At 46.8% G+C, this 21,762-nt stretch overlaps 2 protein-coding genes across 6 annotated transcripts in view; one reads left to right on the forward strand and one right to left on the reverse strand.

Annotated features, from left to right (window-relative positions):
* Positions 1-12,517, reverse strand: part of ZDHHC7 (zDHHC palmitoyltransferase 7) — a 57,954-nt gene extending 45,437 nt beyond the window's left edge. Inside the window, exon 1 of the mRNA XM_073308107.2 lies at positions 12,493-12,517. The gene's annotated coding sequence lies outside the window, so the exon portion shown is untranslated. The remainder of the gene's footprint in view (positions 1-12,492) is intronic.
* LOC140896380 (uncharacterized) overlaps positions 9,017-21,762 on the forward strand; it is a 37,146-nt gene continuing 24,400 nt past the window's right edge. For 2 of the 5 annotated variants that reach the window (XM_073308095.2, XM_073308097.2), the window contains exons 1-4: positions 9,030-9,250; positions 11,857-12,237; positions 15,427-15,561; positions 18,508-18,632. In XM_073308095.2, the coding sequence (XP_073164196.1) occupies positions 11,947-12,237; positions 15,427-15,561; positions 18,508-18,632 (551 nt within the window). In that variant the 5' untranslated portion in view covers positions 9,030-9,250; positions 11,857-11,946. Of the gene's footprint in view, positions 9,251-11,361; positions 12,238-15,426; positions 15,562-18,507; positions 18,633-21,762 lie in introns of those variants that run through there. The other 3 variants (XM_073308096.2, XM_073308094.2, XM_078848131.1) reach the window with 3 other exon arrangements.

Raw genomic sequence — 21,762 nt, forward strand, 5'->3', positions numbered from 1 at the left:
TGAAATAGGCCCTCTATGTTTTAGTCAGACAAATGGAGTTCTGCTTCATAACTAGGACTCCTAGGCGCTACTGTAATATAAATTCATAAATAATTATTGTATTTATTATTGCATAGTAATTCAAGTCCCTAAACAGCAATCAGAGCCCCATTGGACAAGGCACCATACAGACAAATAACAGACAGACCCTGCATGGTAGAGCTCAGTCCCTTACTAATAAGACTTCAGATTAAAAATGAAAGTTAAGAATTCAGTTTACATGTAAAATGTAAACACAGAGCATAAATGGTAACATTTCCTCTAGTTGAAATGATGAAAAATTGACAGACATTTTCACTTTAGTTTATAGCCACTTTTCATTTTGAGGCTCTTAACATTGCAAAGTTTGGAGCGCTCAAGGGAATGTTTAGTAGCTAGATCAACAAAATAATTCCAGGAGCTGAGAGTTCCATTTAAGAAGAATACCCTGAATCAGGGCTTGAGCCAGGAAGTTCTGTTCCAGATCTGAACTTTCTCAAAGTAAAGGAGTGTTTGAATCAGCCCATTATAGCTCTGGGGCCAGCCACATGGTTTGGATGTAGTGTCAAACAGCCAATCCCATCTCCTAATCATTTGTAAAGAATGCCCTTTCCCGTTTTCCTTTTTAAATGGGCCATTTCCACTTTGGGCTCAGTAAATATTGCCACATGTTGAGTATTTAGTACACAGGAACGGTTGAGAGAACGGGTTGAGCAGGCTTTGAAGTCTGCATTCAGAAGGGTCCAACCAACATGTAACTTCAAAACCTGCAGGGGCATCTCTCCTAATTTTAGAAGCCCGTCAGCTAGCCTTAAGCCAGCTGGAGTACAGTGAAGAGAGGATGCTTATAACTAGAGTTATAGCTTATGCTCAAATAAATTGGTTAGTCTCTAAGGTGCCACAAGTACTCCTGTTCTTTTTGCGAATACAGACTAACATGGCTGCTACTCTGAAACTTATAACTAGATCTCCTGAGAGATCTAGAGTAATCTCCTGAGCAAGGATTGCTAGCCAGCACTGTAGAGGCTTAGTTCAACTCAGGGGGGTCATAAACTTGGAATAACCAGAGACTAGTAAATCCAGGTTATACTGTATTATATACTGTTCTGCATGCTTAATATCTAGTTCTGATTTCCACCACAAGTCTTAAAATTTGAAGGAAGAGGGTTTTCTTTTTAAGCTTTCTTGAGTCTCATGGAAGAGTCTGGATCCTCAGCGAGGCTAGTGTCACAATTTCCGTATTCCAAGTACTTTGGTGACTAATACTGTGGACTAGGTGACATGATTTAATATTTAAATAGCAATACACAAATTCAGAATGAAGCATCTGCAGTAATAAAAGTGCCTGTTGCACAATCTTTTCCCTTGGAATAGCTGTCTGGTGAGCTGGGCGTTGTGTACACTCCATTCTTCTGCCTCCTTATAAGCAGTAACAGTGGTGTCATGACCTTGCTTAGATTCTCTGACAAGTCTTGTTAGTTGGAACTGATTTTCATGTGATACCATATTGATAATTAAATCATTCAGAAACAAGGTCTTCAGTTCCTGGAACAAGCAACCTAAGAAATCCAGAAACATATCTGACATCAGTGCATAAAGCAGAACAGTTCAATTCTGTTAGTTTCCAAGACATCTAAATATACTAGTAAGGGTTGGTGTCTATCTTTATGATGTATTGATACATGCATATATGATAGTCCAAAAAGGTGTAGATTTCTGTTAACTAAGAGATACCGAGAGCATTTCAAGCATCAGTAAGACTTGTGAAGCATTCAGGCCTAGGGTAATGGTGACAAAAGACCAATTGTTAGAAAGGAGATCAGTGAACAGTGTTGTATTTGTATAAAGGGCTCAACAGTTTGGCAAATGGCAATAAGTTTGTATTAATATTTTAAGGGAGTATGACCTTATTTCTTAGACCTTTGTATCTGTGGAAACTCAATATACCTGGGAGTTTCATTATTTATGTTTGTGAAGTCCAGAATGTATGTTTTTTTTGGTTACTATTGATTTGTGCATAATTACAAACAAAAATAATCAGAGCTGTTATTCATAGTGCTCTCAGTTATAGATTTTTTTTTTCCTTCTATAGTGAATCATGGCTGCTCTGACACAGGATATCAGAAAGGTACGATCGTGAACCATTTAATCTTCTGACTTCCTGGAAGAGACTCTCTTTTTAGCCAAGTCTGAAGGTGAGAAGACAACCTTTGTGCTATAATCATCATATGTGGAGTGTATGGTTTAAAGTCAAGTCAGTGTAGCTTCATTGCCTTTAATGGAGCTATGCCAGTGGTTCTCAAAATAGGGTTGCCAGGACTAGCTTAGATTTGCTGGGACCTGGGGCTGAAGCCTGAGTCCCACCGCCCAGGGCCAAAGCATAAGCTCAAGGGCTTCAGCCTTGGGCGGCAGGGCTCAGGTTGCAGGCCCTCTGCCTGGGGCTGAAACCCTAGGGCTTCAGCTTTGCCCCCCCTGCCTGGAGCAGTGGGGCTTGGGCTTTGCCCCGCGGGTAGCGGGGCTCATGCTTAATTCCCCCCTCATGGGGTTGTGTAGTAATTTTTGTTGTCAGAAGGGGGTCGCAGTTCAATGAAGTTTACACTAGCAAAGGATCTAAACCCACATTAAACACTCAGTTGTTCCCACTACTGTTTAGTTCTTGTCCTTTCACCTTTGATTTGATGTGTTCCATGCACATCTTCCAGAACAGACAGACTCCTCACATTGTAAGGGTGCCAGAGGATTATTATGTAGTCAGGGCTTGCTGTAGCTCTTAGTGAAGAGGATGACAAGACAATCAGTGACTTGAGCAGGCCCTAATAACGAAGGCTTCACAGGTGGCAATCACTTCTCAGTGGTGATATCCTGGGTCCTGTGCTTTGCCTTATTTGCTACTGTGTAGCAAAAGGTCAAACAAAACTCCCAGGCTCATTTATTTGAAAATAAGAGATCACTCATCCCTGCTCAGCTGCTTACAGGAGCTTGCACCTGCATGTTGACAGAGGGGAAATAGTGCTTCTCCTATTCAGGACCGGGGGGGGAGCCTGATCATAGAAGTTTCGGGTTAGAAGAGACCTCAGGAGATCATCTAGTCCAACCCCCTGCTCAAAGCAGGGCCAACCCCAACTAAATCATCCCAGCCAGGGCTTTGTCACAGGCAAGATAAGTCTTGAGAACTGCTTTAACTTGTGCCCCCTGTTGAGAGGGGCCCTCTGGGGCTTTGAAAGGATGCAGAATTGCAGCTTCATCCTGGCCGTGGCCCTTCCCACACTCTTCCAGACCATTCCAAAATGCCTCCAGGCCCGGGGGGCCACTCTGTGAAAGGGATATTTCATGTGGGGGGCAGGCGGAGAAGGAAGAAGAAACTACATCAGTTAGGCTGTTGCCCGAGGGCTAAAGTGGCCACATGACAACAATTAACAGACTCACACTGCTAACTGCAATTTAAGGGTTGGTCTAAGCTATGCCAGAGGCCACTTTGCCCCCACCCCCCCAGCTCCAGGATTAAGGGAAGTGGAAAGGGGTCTCAGAGCTACTATCTCCCTCTCTCCCTACCTCGGTTAGAAATGTGAGTTTGGCACCACTGACGATTTGCCTTAGAGAGCTTTTTGTTTCTAGGCTGCCAATTATGACCCCATCTCAGTGACTAAGAATCTGATCTTTTTGTGGGCAAATTGTGTTAAGTATTTTTCTAATCCCAATAAGAATTGGCAATCCCACTCTCACACCCTCTGCAGTGGGGTCTTAAAGTGCTATGGCAGTAGCGGATCAATGTTCATTGGGCTGTGATACCTTCATGGGCCAAGACCCTGCCCAACGTTTATATGGATAAGGGTGGCTGCATTCATTTTTTAGGAGGGAAAGCTTAGTGAAGAAAGATACGAAGGGCCTGGTTCTGTTCTTACACAGGTGTAGAAACGGGAGTAATTCTACTGAAGGCAATGGAGTTACACTGCTGTAAGATCAGCCTAAGAAATAGCAGAATTAGGCCTTCAAAGCTGTTACCATATTCCATGCGAACTGATCTAGTCGTCTCAGCCCAGCACCCATTGGACAGTTGTCCACATCACAGAGCCATCACCACTGGCACCTTTGTTACTCTCACCAGCGGCAGAAAGGTTGGTCCAGTGGTTACAGCATTAACCTATGACTTGGGAGATATGGGCTCAATTCTCTGTTCTTCCACAGTTTAGATCACAGGCAAAAGTCTAAGTCATTTAGCCGCTTAGAGTCTCAGTTCCCCATAGGGATAATGGCACTACCCTACCTCATAAGCAGGTGGATAAGTATATTAAAGATTGTGAGGTACAGATACTATGGTTATGGAAGCCATGTAAGTATGAGTTATAAATTTTATGAAGGACTAAATGGGCTATGGAAACTAAACAAGTATTAAAGGCCCTTTTCAGGTTAAGGTTTAAGCATGTTGGTGGGGCAGCTCTCGGTTTATCTTCAGGTTAGTACAGCAGAAGACCTCAATCTGGCATCTACTGACTCCTTCATAGAGCAGTGGGTGCTGTGTGGGGTTTTCTGCTTAGTGTCCCCATCTGGTGCCCTGGTTTTAACCCGCACTCCCATTCCTGGTTTCTTTCTTCCATTTGCTGTCCCAAGAAATTAGTTGTGTCTGGTTCTGTGGTCCCTCCCGCAGGTGATGGGGCAGGCCTTTAATTTTAGATGGGCTCTGCCCACCTTTCCAGAACATCAATAGCAAGCACTCTTTACCAGCAGTCATTTCACCCCATCTGCTCAGAAAAATTATTATAGTTCTTTAAGAAAATGATCCAGAAAAAAAGAGGGGGGAAGCTAGACCCTTCAGAAATGTTAAATGTTCCATGACGCAGAGAAATTCTTCATGGATTTGAGACATTTAGTGTGTTTGAGGGAGTTGAGAGTCTTACCGGTTAAAAAAGAATAAAAACAGCAGCCTTAGCTTGAGCTATCATTCCTAAAAGAGTTGTCTTGAACGACATTGCTGGTGTCCATCCTGGAAATGGAGCTAGACCCAAACTGGAATCTGTCATTTGAACCCTATTGAACGTCGGAGGTTTCGATCAAATGGAATCCACGTCCCAAACACCACGGATTTGGGATTTCCAAAGTCAAAAATCCAGCTGCTGAGACTTTATAAGATAAATAACAAAGCATGGCCTCTTCTGCCTATCTCTGCTCAAAGATCAGAGATACAATAGACCAGGTAAACATAGAACTAGTAGTGGCTGAAAGCATTCCCAGGTTTATAAGAAAGGTAACAGGGTTACACTGACCTGGTTTGGTCCTGCAGCAACCCCGCCTCAGTTCCCCCTCAGGTTCCTTGAAAACACCACTAGAGGCTCTCTTATGACCAATAATACCATTGCCTGGAGCTGGTTTGTTATCATAACTAGTTCAAAGTAATCCACAAAGTCCCAAAATGAACTTCAACACAACATGGGAGTTCATACTCAGCTCTGGCATCTTCAGTAGATGCTGGGGCTCCTCTTCAGTCCCAATCTGTTCTTGTTGAGCAATATATGTTGGCTAGCATATAAATAATGTGCATTATCTGCACCATAGATTTACATTGAGTACCAATGAGAACCCTTGAGTACAAATCTTGTAAGTGATATAGCCTAAACTGGCCTATACCATAATCCTGTTCACTTATGCCAAGTGTTCCATAACTCCTTGCATTTGCTGAAGTAAGCATTTGGCATAAGCAGATAGGAAACTTGCAAAAAAAAATAATCAAGATTCATGGACATAGTTTGGGGGACACAGGAGGGGCACTGCCCCCCCAAAAGTGCAAGTAGGTACAGAATTTGCAAGGAAGTACCTTCATGGACCAGCACCTGGAATGTTAGTATCCAAGACAAAGATAAGGAGGAAAAGAACAAGTTAGGGAACTGGAACAAACTGATAGGCTAGATTTTAGTGACATGTAAAGAAATGTGTCACTTGTAAAATAATATAAATAATACCAGCTGAAATGCGTAACTTGGGGAGCACACCTTCTGGATAAGATGAATGCAACATCCCTGCACAGGACTGCTCTTCAGAGACTAGCATCATGTAGAACTTTTTTCTCTTGTATCATATTAATACACCTGACTGACATTGGTTATTTGGTCTCTTGAGTATATTACATAGTCAAACAACAAACCAACATGTGATCATACAATTGACTATACAATTTATCAACACTCTTCTTCAAGCAGCATCTCCCAGCCCATACTAGCTACTCTTCCATCAGTCCCTCTCAGGCCTTCCTGCCAGTACCTGGAATCCTTTCTTTCCCCAGAAGAGGATCCAAAACTCTCCTTGGGCCATTTCCTCTCTGTCAGAGAAGCCATCAGTAAACCCACTTTGCTACTTTTTACCAAGCAACAACTCCCACTCCTTCTATATTGGCAGGCTTCCCCAGGCCTGTCTTATCTACAACCAGAAGCCTGATTGGGTCACATGACCTTAATTTTTCTCACCTGGGGAGGAGGGATTTTTTTTTTTTTTTGAAACAGAAAAGAAGTTTATTGGTAACACTTACAAAATTACCAAAGGAAACAACTATGCAACAAAACAACGCTAACAGAAGGTATAACACAGCAGCTTTCAGGAGGGAGAAGTGTTCAGGCTAGCCTAGGCCCAGAGCGGGGGGGCTTCCTTGACACTCGTGGTCTTCCACCCTCCTGAGTTACCTGGTGGCCTAGAGCGGGGGGGCTTCCTCGACACTCGTGGTCTTCCACCCCCTCGAGTTACCTAGTGCCGCGCCCAGTGTCACCGATCCTCCCTCTCCTGAGAGTGCCCGGTAAGATGGGCATGGCTGTGGGGTGGGCAGTTTAGGGGTGGGGGGGGTGGACACCCATGTATTATAGGACCCCTCCTAGATGACAGGAATGATGGTATCCACAGCGGCAAAGGCTGGGGCTGGCGTCTCTCGCTCTTCCCCTCAATCAAAGGGTCAGACGGAGGGAACCGGACGGGGTCACCGAGCAGAGAACCCTGGACAGTGCCCACCGCTCCTCGAAAGCGTCAAGGGAGTCGGTGGACGCCGCCCTGGGGAAGAGGGATTGGCTGTGTCACAGGTGAGGCTGAAACTCATATCCCCTTAAAGAGCCAGCCGCCTTGTGACAATAAAGAATGCCCCCCCAGCTTTGCACTGAGACAGCAGTTTGACAAACCTTCCTCTGATCTACCTGGCTGACTGAAGGCCATAAACCCAACTCCTAAATAGACTGTGAACAATGGTGGGAAAGGAGGTGACCTTCAGCCCAGAATTGTGTGCAGCACCCGGTGCAATGGGGCCCCAGAGCTGATTGGCAGGCAGGGTGTTGCTGTAATGATATCACCTGGCCTGCACATATCAGAACAGGGGGTCTCTTGCCAGGCACCAAAAAAATTGCTCTGCCCCCTCTAAGGCAAGTCCCCCTTAGATTCTGGGGAGAGCTGCACTGGCAGGAGGCCCAGCTGCTGAGAGTCAGATCTGTTGATGTAGCAGGAGTGAGATCTCTGGGCCTGGTTTTGCTCTCTTGCCCATTCTCTAGGCTTCACGCCCTCTGCTCTGCAGAGCCGAGCTGAACTCGCCATTCCTGGTCCTCTGGTTCCTGGAGCTGTCACAGGACGAACTTAATAAAGCCAGGGGTTTCAGGCTATGAGATCACCTTCCAGTTCTGTGCTTAAGTGCATGGAGCCTGGTGTGTGTCTGTTCACACAATAGGTTACCCCTTGGACCTTTTGTTTGGGGCTGTTTCCCTTCATCTCCTCCCATGAGATGTGTGCTCCTGGCCCTGCTGCCTGGGGATGCTTGTTTCTGTTCCTAGGAGGGGTTAAAGAGGGCTCCCCTGCTCTTGTCTCCTAGCCTGCCCTACCTCTCCCTGCTGCTGTGGGTATTATGAAATCCCTCTTGTGAATGTTTACAGCTTGGCCTCTGTAGGCAGCTGCTAGCTGCGTATGTAGCAGTAAAAGAAAAAAAAAGACAATAAAGAACGCACGAGAGGAATTCTGCTCTACGTCCTCCAAATGACACTTTCACAAGCACCACCAGACTCTGGGTCCACTGTTTTATGTATCTCAATAACAAGATAGTACTATTGTACCAGCAAAGCTAACCAGGACAGCTTCAACTTAACTGACAGAGAAGCTCTTATGACATTGGGAAATCATGCCTGAGGTCCAGGCAGCCAGAGAAGCCTGGAATTCCCCTTCTAAATTCCTGCATATGCATGCATATTCTTTCTGGGAAGTGCACTGAGATCTGCAAGAATTCCCTCTGGAAAAATAGTTCTAACACTGACATCAAGCATCTGGGAACAAATAAAATAGCTAAGCAGCCCCATAAGGGAGATGAGTAAAATAAACCACGAAATACCATGTATTTCAACGCTGTATTTTTCACTCCATGCATCAGATGAAGTGGGTTTTAGCCCTCGAAAGCTTATGCTCAAATAGATGTGCTAGTCTCTAAGGTGCCACAAGGACTCCTCATTGTCTTTGCTGATACAGACTAACACGGAAATCTGTGCATCTGGTAGGTGCCTGCAAGGTGGAGCTAGAGTTCAGGAAAAGCTGCTGACCATGAATGGACTAGTGTTAGGATTGGGGCTGGTTGGTAGCCCCAGGCTAGGGTCTGGGGTGGATGATGGCCCCAACCTAAGGTTAGGCTTAGGGCCAGTTGGTGATATCAGGCTAGGGATGGAACCTATTAGTGGCCACAAGTTAGGTTTATGTGTGGGGCTGGTGGGTAGCCCTGGACTACAGTTCAGGCTGGATGGTGGCCCCAGGTTAGGGCTAAGGTTGGGGCCAGCTGGTAGCCCCAGGCTATGGCTGGAGACCAATGGTTATCCTAGGCTAGGGTTAATGTTGAGAGTAGACCCCCCAGTTCATACCAGCTCCTGCGAATTTGGAAGGGGAGAGAAGGGGGCATGAAGGAGAGAGAGAGTAGCTTTTCAAGCATTAAGGAAAGTAAAAAAGAAAGAGAAACCAGCAGGGAATTCAATCCAAATCCAAAAGCTGCCAAGAGTGGGCAGGGCTGGGTTTTAGGACTCCTTGGTAGTGGTGAGTAGCTGCAGAGGGACGTTGTGAGCTAGGATTTAGTATCGAGGGGTTGGAGGACTCTGCACAAGGAAAAGGGACAGGAGACTATAGTTGGGACCAAGTGTGTAACAAGAGGGTGAAGTGGAGCCAGTGGCTGAGGCCACTGCGAGTGTAGCCATGTGCATGCAGTGGTACTAGGGAATATCCAGGAGCTGGATCCTGCAGTGAAGTAAGTGTGTGTGTGTGTGTAGCCAGGGGCTGGATCGCGCAGCAGGGTGTGTGTGTGTGTGTGTAGCCAGGGGCTGGATCATGCAGTGAAGTGTTGTGTGTTGGTATGTGTAGCTGGATCATGCAGCGGGAAGTGTGTGTATAGCTAGGGGCTGGATCCTGCAGTGAAGCGGGCGTGTGTGTGTGTGTAGCTGGATCGTACAGCGAGGAGTGTGTGTGTGTAGCTGGATCATGCAGCGGGGAGTGTGTGTGTGTGTATAGCCAGGGGCTGGATCCTAAAGTGAAGTGTGTGCCTGGGCGGGGAGGGGGGGGGGCGTGTAGCTGGATCGTGCAGCGGGGAGTGTGTGTGTGTAGCCAGGAGCTGGACCCTGCAGTAAAGTGTGTGTGTGTGTGTTTGTGTAGCTGGATCGCGCAGTGGGGAGTGTGTGTGTGTAGCCAGGGGTTGGACCCTGCAGTAAAGTGTGTGTGTGTGTGTTTGTGTAGCTGGATCGTGCAGCGGGGAGTGTGTGTGTGTAGCCAGGAGCTGGACCCTGCAGTAAAGTGTGTGTGTGTGTGTGTGTGTAGCTGGGTCGCGCAGCGGGGAGTGTGTGTGTGTAGCCAGGGGTTGGACCCTGCAGTAAAGTGTGTGTGTGTGTGTTTGTGTAGCTGGATCGTGCAGCGGGGAGTGTGTGTGTGTAGCCAGGAGCTGGACCCTGCAGTAAAGTGTGTGTGTGTGTGTGTGTGTAGCTGGATCGCGCAGCGGGGAGTGTGTGTGTGTAGCCAGGGGTTGGACCCTGCAGTAAAGTGGTGTGTGTGTGTGTGTGTGTGTGTGTGTAGCTGGATCGCGCAGCGGGGAGTGTGTGTGTGTGTGTAGCCAGGAGCTGAACCCTGCGGTAAAGTCTGTGTGTGTGTGTTTGTGTAGCTGGATCGTGCAGCGGGGAGTGTGTGTGTGTAGCCAGGAGCTGGACCCTGCAGTAAAGTCTCTGTGTGTGTGTGTGTAGCTGGATTGCGCAGTGGGGAGTGTGTGTGTGTAGCCAGGGGTTGGACCCTGCAGTAAAGTCTGTGTGTCTGTGTTTGTGTGTGTAGCTGGATCCCGCAGCGGGGAGTGTGTGTGTGTGTGTAGCCAGGAGCTGAACCCTGCGGTAAAGTGGTGTGTGTGTGTTTGTGTAGCTGGATCGTGCAGCGGGGAGTGTGTGTGTGTAGCCAGGAGCTGGACCCTGCGGTAAAGTGGTGTGTGTGTGTTTGTGTAGCTGGATCGCGCAGCGGGGAGTGTGTGTGTGTAGCCAGGAGCTGGACCCTGCAGTAAAGTCTGTGTGTGTGTGTGTGTAGCTGGATCGCGCAGCGGGGAGTGTGTGTGTGTGTGTAGCCAGGAGCTGGATCCTGCGGTAAAGTGGTGTGTGTGTGTTTGTGTAGCTGGATCGTGCAGCGGGGAGTGTGTGTGTGTAGCCAGGAGCTGGACCCTGCAGTAAAGTCTGTGTGTGTGTGTGTAGCTGGATTGCGCAGTGGGGAGTGTGTGTGTGTAGCCAGGGGTTGGACCCTGCAGTAAAGTCTGTGTGTGTGTGTTTGTGTGTGTAGCTGGATCCCGCAGCGGGGAGTGTGTGTGTGTGTGTAGCCAGGAGCTGGACCCTGCAGTAAAGTCTGTGTGTGTGTGTGTGTGTGTAGCTGGATTGCGCAGTGGGGAGTGTGTGTGTGTAGCCAGGAGCTGAACCCTGCGGTAAAGTCTGTGTGTGTGTGTGTAGCTGGATTGCGCAGTGGGGAGTGTGTGTGTGTAGCCAGGAGCTGAACCCTGCGGTAAAGTCTGTGTGTGTGTGTTTGTGTAGCTGGATCGCGCAGCGGGGAGTGTGTGTGTGTAGCCAGGAGCTGAACCCTGCGGTAAAGTCTGTGTGTGTGTGTTTGTGTAGCTGGATCGTGCAGCGGGGAGTGTGTGTGTGTAGCCAGGAGCTGGACCCTGCAGTAAAGTCTGTGTGTGTGTGTGTGTAGCTGGATTGCGCAGTGGGGAGTGTGTGTGTGTAGCCAGGAGCTGAACCCTGCGGTAAAGTCTGTGTGTGTGTGTTTGTGTAGCTGGATCGCGCAGCGGGGAGTGTGTGTGTGTAGCCAGGAGCTGAACCCTGCGGTAAAGTCTGTGTGTGTGTGTTTGTGTAGCTGGATCGCACAGCGGGGAGTGTGTGTGTGTAGCCAGGAGCTGAACCCTGCGGTAAAGTCTGTGTGTGTGTGTTTGTGTAGCTGGATCGCGCAGCGGGGAGTGTGTGTGTGTAGCCAGGAGCTGGACCCTGCAGTAAAGTCTGTGTGTGTGTGTTTGTGTAGCTGGATCGCGCAGCGGGGAGTGTGTGTGTGTAGCCAGGAGCTGGACCCTGCGGTAAAGTGGTGTGTGTGTGTTTGTGTAGCTGGATCGTGCAGCGGGGAGTGTGTGTGTGTAGCCAGGAGCTGGACCCTGCAGTAAAGTCTGTGTGTGTGTGTGTGTAGCTGGATCGCGCAGCGGGGAGTGTGTGTGTGTGTGTAGCCAGGAGCTGGATCCTGCGGTAAAGTGGTGTGTGTGTGTTTGTGTAGCTGGATCGTGCAGCGGGGAGTGTGTGTGTGTAGCCAGGAGCTGAACCCTGCGGTAAAGTCTGTGTGTGTGTGTTTGTGTAGCTGGATCGCGCAGCGGGGAGTGTGTGACACACACACACAGGCTCAGAAGCTGCCCTAGGAGGAGGGACCCAGCGCTGGATCCCCGGGACAATGCCCGACCTCCTCAGCCTGCTGCCGGCCGCGCTGTGCCTTTTCCTGGCCGGGTGGCTGCTGCGGCTCCAGCGCTGCCCCGCGGCCGGGCCGGGCGGCAGCTGCCGCCGCTACTCGGTGCCCGGGCGCGGCTTCCACCTGAAGAAATGGGCCCTGTCGGGGATTCTCTTCTTCGCCTTCCGCCGGCGCCGGAGAGAGCGCGGCGGCGGCGCCGCCCGGCGGGAGCCGATGGGCTCAGGAGCCGGCCAGGGGGCGCTGGAGCGGCTGCAGGGACTGGTCTGCCATGCCCATGTGAGTGCGACCCCTATATCCCCGCCTGCGAGGGGGTCCCCAGGGGGCTGGAGCTCGGCACCTCCCCGGGGATCGGGGGAGATGCGCAGGACTGGGACCAGCGCCTCCTCCCGGCAGATTTGTGGCTGGTGTGAGGCCCCATAGCTGCCTTTATACACCTGGGATCCCCACTAGTCTCTGGCCCGGTTCGGGCAAAGACGTTAACCATCCAGCTTTGGGTGTAGCCATTTTAGGCAAAACCATGTTGGTCATTACCTGAGTCCTGCTCCTCTGCTTCCCTCTGATTGTGTCACCCTCTTGTCTGCCCTGGGGTTGCAAGTTCCCCCCGGCAGGGATGCTTCTGTGTGTCTCTGCAGTGGGCAGCTGATCTCAGCTGGGGCTCCCCAACGCTTCTGTAATACAGATAATAAATGTTATGAAACCACTATTGCAGGAACTCCAACCAGAATAACATTGCAGGGCCAAGAAGCTAGAGGTGAGAAAGTGCAGGCAAGCTGGCAAGGAGGAAGGTGCAAAATAGCTAAAGATATAGGGCCACATCTTCATCTGGTGTAAATGGGCATCGCTTCATTGAAGTCAAGATGATTTACACCAGCTGAGGATTTGGCCACTGTCATTTTTTGGAGAAACTTCTACCAATTTGCAACATTTTCTAAAGGTTTTGAGGAATCCAGAATTTCCTCTCTTTTTTCAAGCTGATTATCATCACATTGGCATTGTGTGTGGTTTTGATGGGCAGGGATGGTGTCCCTAGCCTCTGTTTGCCAGAAGCTGGGAATGGGCGATGGGATGGATCACTTGATCCACCTGTTCTGTTCATTCCCTCTGGGGCACCTGACATTGGCCACTGTTGGAAGACAGCATACTGAGCTAGATGGACCTCTGGTCTGACCCAGTATGGCAGTTCTTATGTTTTGTTTTATTTTATTTTTTAAATAAAAGGCTATTTTTAAAGCTGGTGTTTGAGGCCCCGGGACACAAAGCAAGTCATGAAAATTGTAATAAGTGATATTGGATATGCGTCTTAAAGTAGGGCTGGAAGAACCCTTTGTGTTTTTTCCCATTCCAGTTCTGTGAAAGCCCTTTCTGTGGCAAGGACAGAGATCGCCTTCCAAAACTGTAGTCACTCTATGACCGGACAACACTCCTACAACAGAGTGGTCCGAAAAGTGGTTCAAACTGTAAGCTTCACCTGTCACCCAGCTTTGCCCTTTTCCTCTCGGACTGAGAGCAATGGAACACCTCTTCTAGAATGCTTCCAGAAAATCCCAGCAATGGTCCCGAAACTCTCTCTGCAAATATCTATTTTGACAGTCCAATGCACTCTGCTTTGCTCAATATAGGACCCAATTATCAAACTTGGCTACCTCAAGTCAGGCACATACATACATGCATATTTAGGTGCTTAGATGGGCATTTAGTCACCTGAAGTAAATATTTTTGGGCATTAGTCTTAGTACATTTTTCAGAGGCAGGAGTTTATCCACACCCAAAATGCACACAGAAGTCAGGTTATGCATGTGCAAACCTGATTTTTGAAACTGCATCTGGTGAGGGGTTGCACAATTTGTGCATTTAAACAGCTGAATTTGAAAATTTGGGTCTAAGCACATAATAGAAGCATTAACATTGATCATTTGGACCCTTAACTAGCTGATTGGATTTTACTGAAATTAAATTCTAGCTTCCCTGTAAAACTGAATATTTTGCATACAGTTTTGAGCTACTGTCTCAACTTGACTCTGGGATAACAAGTAAAGCACCTGGATTTGGAACCACTTCACACTGGGGTTACTAGCAGTGCTATTTGCCAGCTGGGCCGATGTAAAGTCAGTCTGGGTTGTGACTCCAAATGCTTGGAGACATCAGGCATGCTAAAACACAGGAAGCACAAGAAGGCTTATAACGAGGCCTCCTTCGTGCTACAATAACACATACAATAAATAACCATTTGGACTTGAAATGTGTCAAAAATCATCAAAACAAAAAGTTTTGATGTTTCTAAAACAAAATTTCCCCAGCATTTTGGGCTGGATAAAAATTCTGAAAACTTGTCTTTTTTTGGTCTCAGTTTGGAACAAAGCAAAATGCCAAAATGTCAATTTTTTTGGCGAGTCATAAATTCCATCTTCTGGCCAGCTCCAGGTGACCACTCCCCACTCACCAGGCTACATCAGAGGAAAGGCACAAATGCCAAGTTGCTAAGAAAAGGAGTACTTGTGGCACCTTAGAGGCTAACAAATTTATTAGTCCTCCTTTTCTTTTTATGGATACAGACTAACACGGCTGCTACTCTGAAAAGTTGCTAAGAGGGAGGCTTTGTGTCCCAGATTGTGATATGGAAGTAATCAATGTTAAAAGGAATGCAAATGTGGTTGCCGATGCTCTGTGCAGGAAATATGTCAATAGTCAAGCACCCTAGTTACACCCATTTCTTTTAGGGGGAGATCTGACAGTATTCATTGCAAAACTAGCAATCTGGTTGATTTAGGACAATATCAGGCTTGTTCCAACAGACCACAATGCCAGGGTTTTCAGTCATGTTTTCCTTCTCCTACAGTTTCCTCTCATTGTTTCTCAACTCCCAAGTCAGCAAAAAGGAAAAAAAATAATTATCAAGGTCTAAAGAGCAAATAAATGGAACCATTGCACAATCAGTTGTTAAAGTAATTGCTGTGGAATGCAGAGATTATTTTTTGTCCATTTCTTAAAGAGACGTGTGGCCATACAAATATTAAAAGAGGAAGAAGTATTGACAGCTGATTAAAAATAGTGGACTGGGAGTGCACCCACTGACCAAGTATGACCTTTTGAAAATCTATTAACCTCTTGGCAGCCCTGTATAAATAGAAATGAGAATACTTACCTATTTGCCTGAAGTATTGAGAGGCTTAATATAATACATTGCTATTTTTAAAACACTTTGAGATGCTTGGTTGGAAGGGACTTGGGGGCGGGGATTGCAGGTGTTGACTAAAAGCAGTCTCTGGATCAAGTCCACTAGTGTCATTCTACAAAGGACTCACATTAGGAAAAAAGAATATCCTACATCCTTTGAGTAGAGGGGAAACTTAGCTGGGCTGATGATTTTTGACATGCATAATCACTCTTCCCCACATACCTCGCTTCCCGTTTTTTCTCGTTCTTTCTCTCAATGCTAAAGCATTTTTTCCCATTACCTTTCTGTAGGCCCTGGATTCAGTTTACTTCACTGGGTTTACAGAAACCGACAAGACTTTTGTGATCACTCGTCTTGGAAGACGTCCAAATGGGCTCTGTGAAATGTGGCTCTTCCTCCGAGTGGATGGAATTGGAGAGTTTGAAGTAAGTGGAGGGTGAGAGCAAAGTAAGAGGCTGGAGTTTTGGGGTAACATTCAAGGGTGATGTTCATTACCCATCTGGAATTTAATACTGAGGTATGACCCCAAGATTATTATTCTATTACCAGTGGTAATGCCTAACGACCAACCCAGAATGGGGTTCCATTGTACCAGGCACTGGACAAATGGAGAGTTGACAGTCCTTTGCCCCCAAAAGTTGGCAATTTAAATAGACAAGACAGACAGGGTGAAAGGTGGGGTGTAACGTACAAGCACAGTGAATAATGTGATGGTCGATGTAGTGGCCACTATGGATCCCTGAGAGACTGCTCAAAGAATGGACAAAAAGTAACTGAAGCAGAGGGGCTAAAGTTTTCTGCCTCTTCATAAACATCAACATCCGGAATTGTGTGCAAGACAGCAATGCTATGACTAAGGTCAATTACAGGTACCGTGTCTGTCCCTTTCTTCCCCCTCACCCTGTTCCAGTCTCTTTCCCCATCCTCTTTTTTCTCCATCATCCTTCAGCAGCAAAGGAGGTCTTACTAGGTCAGTTATGCCTCTGCTCCACAGTAGCTTTTTTTTCCAGTGGCTCTGGGAATAGCAGCGTGAAGCAAAATACAATCATGATCCTAGTTCATCCATTACTGGGTCATAAATGATTCACTCAGCTGTAGGGCACTACGCAGGAGGACAAGGAAAATGCACTCTTTCCATGTTCCTGCATTGAATGTAGCTGTTGCCATGCCCCTGAAGTAGTGTGTGATTGTGGATTAGTGAGAGAGGTTTGAACTAATGTCTTTGGTGGAGTTGACCTTTTTACTGTTCACAAATTTCCCACAAACTGCTTGTGAATTTTAAAATTGTGCTTGTAAGATTCCTAGGAACATATTTGTGCAATGAGCTGCATGCTCCTATTTAATCTGAGAGGTTGCTGACCTAAATCACATGGTAAGGTTACCGTTCTGTCATTGGGCAATTTACATTTTATAAACAAGTGCTTGAAATACGTGAGGTGTTGAATATTTCAGCTAAAGGACAAGGAACATTTTAGGGAGACACATGTAGGGCTACTTATTTCTTGCTAAAAACCATTAAATCTATTCCTAGGTGTGTGTTTGGGTTGGTTTTTGGTTTTGTAAATGACTGGATTCTTTCCTGACTGTGGAATAGAGAAAAATATAACAGATTTTTTGACTGTCTAGTAGACTACATATTTTAGTTTCTTTTGAGTATTTCTGGAACAAATGCCTTTATGCATTCCACATAAAGAATTATATGCACATGAATAAAAGTTCTTCTCTAAACATTAACAGGACTAAAAAGCAACAGTCCAAATGTTTGCAGAAAACCAAACAAGTTAGGAGCTAAATACACTTACTATTTTCATTATAGTAACACTGAGAACCACCAAGAGCTAGAAGAGCTTACAGTCTAAATAGATGAGATGGACACAGGGTTAGAGCAAGGAAGTATTATCATCCCCATTTTGCAAACTTGGAACTGAGGCAGAGGGAGATTAAGTAGTTGAATTGAATTGAATCACAAGTGAGATTTAGCAAACAAGCCAATACATTTTCCCACTGTTTGCCGAGCTGCAGTGAGGGAGATGTATGTATAACCTGGACTCACTGCTCTGAGTTTAGCAGTTGCTAGGCCGTTAGGTTTCATTATCTGTTACCTGGCTAGTATTACCTGCAGTAAATACCTGGTGATTTGAACAGGATGGTATTTCAGACTCCGTTATGGGAGATGAAACTGAAGTCTTAAAACAGTGATTGAAAACTGCTGAGTGTTAGAATGAGTAGGTGCAATTGACTCATGGCTGGGACCATGTGTGTGCAATTGACAGAAACCCCAGTCTTTTGTAAAGCCAAAATATTGCATATAAAGCTATTTTTACGTGAGAGAGTGACAAGGGGAGGGACTCACAACAGATACAAATCCCATTGACACCAAGAGGTGTTACTTATGTGCGGTAACTGCAGAATAAGGTCCCTGGGTTGGTAAGGATTCTCCTTGATGTGTTCTGAAGGAGTAACTTCAAATAATAACAATTTCTTTACCAGCTGCATGGTCCTCTACAGCTCCTGCCATCTGCAACATTCCCCTTCCTTTACCACTGCCGCAACATCACCTCTTTCCAAATTTCATGATAAAACTATTTTTTCTCCCTTTCCCATGCTATTTAATTTTTCTGTACCCCTCTATTATCAACTCCCATGAGTGCATGCCTTAGAGTGGATTCACCATCTATTGCTTTTTTACAGCACTACTCCCTCTAACTTATATGATATATGCTGTCATATATTTAACCCTGTAAAACCTTTCATAATGCAGTTTACCTTTAAAAAGTTCTGCAGAATAACTGCATAGGGTGAAATCATCTCTCCATTGACATCAATAGGAGGTTTTTGTAACATTCTTTGAGATCTAGTGATGAAAAGCACTATACAAAAGCTAGGTATTATTATTTCACCATTGACTTCAATGGGGCCAGGATTTCCTCCATTAAGTTTACAACTGTGAGCAGTCCCATTGAAGTCTACATAGGGAAATTGACTGGCAGAATGATAGGAATAATGATGGATGGATGAGGGAATAAAAGTGGTTTTATCCTGGTATAATCACGCCGGTCAATTTTCCCATGTAGACAAACCCTAAGAGCAATGTGGTAGTAATGGTTACTGTTGACAGTGTTTGCATCATGAGGTCCTAGAATAGTAATTTACGATTTCATTCCATTTACCACTTGTGCTGTCTGCAGTAATTACTTGATATTCATCAACTCAGGTGTTTTGCATGCAGTTTTCTCCTCTGTGAAATATGTGGAATCAAAAAGCTATCACTGTCAATGTTTCTCCCACAACAAATGAATAAATTATGACCCCCACCTCTGCTTTATCCCCACATTTTAATTCAATGAATGTTTTATTGAATTGTCTCTTAGCACCCAGTACATCCGGACATGATGGTGCGCGATGAATCTGAAAAATGCTGGCGTGCCGAAGGGCTGATGATTGAGTGCTTAGAGCCACACAGACACTGGAAAATAACATTCAATGGACGACTCAGGTATTATCATGTCACCTCTGGGGGGAGATGATTGCTAAGATACTGGATTCTGACTCAGGAAAACTGGGTCCGTTCTCAGATCTGCCAGGGACTTTGCTGTGTCACCTTGGAAAAGTCATTTAATCTCTTTCTGCTTCAGTTCCCATCTGTTAAATGGAGATGATGATAATGCATCTCTTTTATCACCTTTTGTCTGTATTATCTATTTAGGTAAGTTACTTATGTGGTCAGAGAGTGCCCTTCACAATAGGACCTGGCTCTGTTCAGTTAGCCCTGGTCTACACTAGGACTTTAGGTCGAATTTAGCAGCGTTAAATCGATGTAAACCTGCACCCGTCCACACAATGAAGCCCTTTATTTCGACTTAAAGGGCTCTTAAAATCGATTTCCTTACTCCACCCCTGACAAGTGGATTAGCGCTTAAATCGACATTGCCGGCTCGAATTTGGGGTACTGTGGACACAATTCGATGGTATTGGCCTCCGGGAGCTATCCCAGAGTGCTCCATTATGACCGCTCTGGACAGCACTCTCAACTCAGATGCACTGGCCAGGTAGACAGGAAAAGAACCGCGAACTTTTGAATCTCATTTCCTGTTTGGCCAGCGTGGAAAGCTGCAGGTGACCATGCAGAGCTCATCAGCACAGGTGACCATGATGGAGTCCCAGAATCGCAAAAGAGCTCCAGCATGGACCGAACGGGAGGTACGGGATCTGATCGCTGTTTGGGGAGAGGAATCCGTGCTATCAGAACTCCGTTCCAGTTTTCGAAATGCCAAAACCTTTGTCAAAATCTCCCAGGGCATGAAGGACAGAGGCCATAACAGGGACCCGAAGCAGTGCCGCGTGAAACTGAAGGAGCTGAGGCAAGCCTACCAGAAAACCAGAGAGGCGAACAGCCGCTCTGGGTCAGAGCCCCAAACATGCTGCTTCTATGATGAGCTGCATGCCATTTTAGGGGGTTCAGCCACCACTTCCCCAGCCGTGTTGTTTGACTCCTTCAATGGAGATGGAGGCAATACGGAAGCAGGTTTTGGGGATGAAGAAGATGATGATGAGGAGGAGGTTGTAGATAGCTCACAGCAAGCAAGCGGAGAAACCGGTTTTCCCGACAGCCAGGAACTGTTTCTCACCCTAGACCTGGAGCCAGTACCCCCCGAACCCACCCAAGGCTGCCTCCTGGACCCAGCAGGCGGAGAAGGGACCTCTGGTGAGTGTACCTTTTAAAATACTATACATGGTTTAAAAGCAAGCATGTGAAAGGATTACTTTGCCCTGGCATTTGCGGTTCTCCTAGATGTAGTCCTAAAGCCTTTGCAAAAGGTTTCTGGGGAGGGCAGCCTTATTGCATCCTTCATGGTAGGACACTTTACCACTCCAGGCCAGTAACACGTACTCGGGAATCATTGTAGAACAAAGCATTGCAGTGTATGTTTGCTGGCATTCAAACAACATCCGTTCTTTATCTCTCTGTGTTATCCTCAGGAGAGTGAGATATAATTCATGGTCACCTGGTTGAAATAGAGTGCTTTTCTTCAGGGGACACTCAGAGGAGCCCATTCCTGCTGGGCTGTTTGCCTGTGGCTAAACAGAAATGTTCCCCGCTGTTAGCCACAGGGAGGGGGGAAGGTTGAGGGGGTAGTCACGCGGTGGGAGGAGGCAAAATGCGACCTTGTAACGAAAGCACATGTGCTATGTATGTAATGTTAACAGCAAGGTTTACCCTGAAAGAGTGTAGCCACTGTTTTATAAAATGTGTCTTTTTAAATACCGCTGTCCCTTTTTTTTTCTCCACCAGCTGCATGTGTTTCAATGATCACAGGATCTTCTCCTTCCCAGAGGCTAGTGAAGCTTAGAAAGAAAAAAAACCGCACTCGCGATGAAATGTTCTCCGAGCTCATGCTGTCCTCCCACACTGACAGAGCACAGACGAATGCGTGGAGGCAAATAATGTCAGAGTGCAGGAAAGCACAAAATGACCGGGAGGAGAGGTGGCGGGCTGAAGAGAGTAAGTGACGGGCTGAAGAGAGTAAGTGGCGGGCTGAAGACAGGGCTGAAGCTCAAATGTGGCGGCAGCGTGATGAGAGGAGGCAGGATTCAATGCTGAGGCTGCTGCAGGACCAAACCAGTATGCTCCAGTGTATGGTTGAGCTGCAGCAAAGGCAGCTGGAGCACAGACTGCCACTGCAGCCCCTCTGTAACCAACCGCCCTCCTCCCCAAGTTCCATAGCCTCCACACCCAGACGCCCAAGAACGCGGTGGGGGGGCCTCCGGCCAACCAGCCACTCCACCACAGAGGATTGCCCCAAAAAAAGAAGGCTGTCATTCAATAAATTTTAAAGTTGTAAACTTTTAAAGTGCTGTGCTTAAAGTGCTGTGTGGCATTTTCCTTCCCTCCTCCACCACCCCTCCTGGGCTACCTTGGTAGTCATCCCCCTATTTGTGTGATGAATGAATAAAGAATGCATGAATGTGAAGCAACAATGACTTTATTGCCTCTGCAAGTGGTGATTGAAGGGAGGAGGGGCGGGTGGTTAGCTTACAGGGAAGTAGAGTGAACCAAGGGGCGGGGGGTTTCATCAAGGAGAAACAAACAGAACTTTCACACCGTAGCCTGGACAGTCATGAAACTGGTTTTCAAAGCTTCTCTGATGCGCACCGCGCCCTCCTGTGCTCTTCTAACCACCCTGGTGTCTGGCTGCGCGTAACCAGCAGCCAGGCGATTTGCCTCAACCTCCCACCCCGCCATAAACGTCTCCCCCTTACTCTCACAGATATTGTGGAGCACACAGCAAGCAGTAATAACAGTGGGAATATTGGTTTCGCTGAGGTCTAAGCGAGTCAGTAAACTGCGCCAGCGTGCCTTTAAACGTCCAAATGCACATTCTACCACCATTCTGCACTTGCTCAGCCTGTAGTTGAACAGCTCCTGACTACTGTCCAGGCTGCCTGTGTACGGCTTCATGAGCCATGGCATTAAGGGGTAGGCTGGGTCCCCAAGGATACATATAGGCATTTCAACATCCCCAACAGTTATTTTCTGGTCTGGGAAGAAAGTCCCTTCCTGCAGCTTTTGAAACAGACCAGAGTTCCTGAAGATGCAAGCGTCATGTACCTTTCCCGGCCATCCC

Source organism: Lepidochelys kempii, chromosome 12 (genome assembly GCF_965140285.1).
Source record: "Lepidochelys kempii isolate rLepKem1 chromosome 12, rLepKem1.hap1, whole genome shotgun sequence".
Classification (NCBI taxonomy): domain Eukaryota; kingdom Metazoa; phylum Chordata; order Testudines; family Cheloniidae; genus Lepidochelys; species Lepidochelys kempii.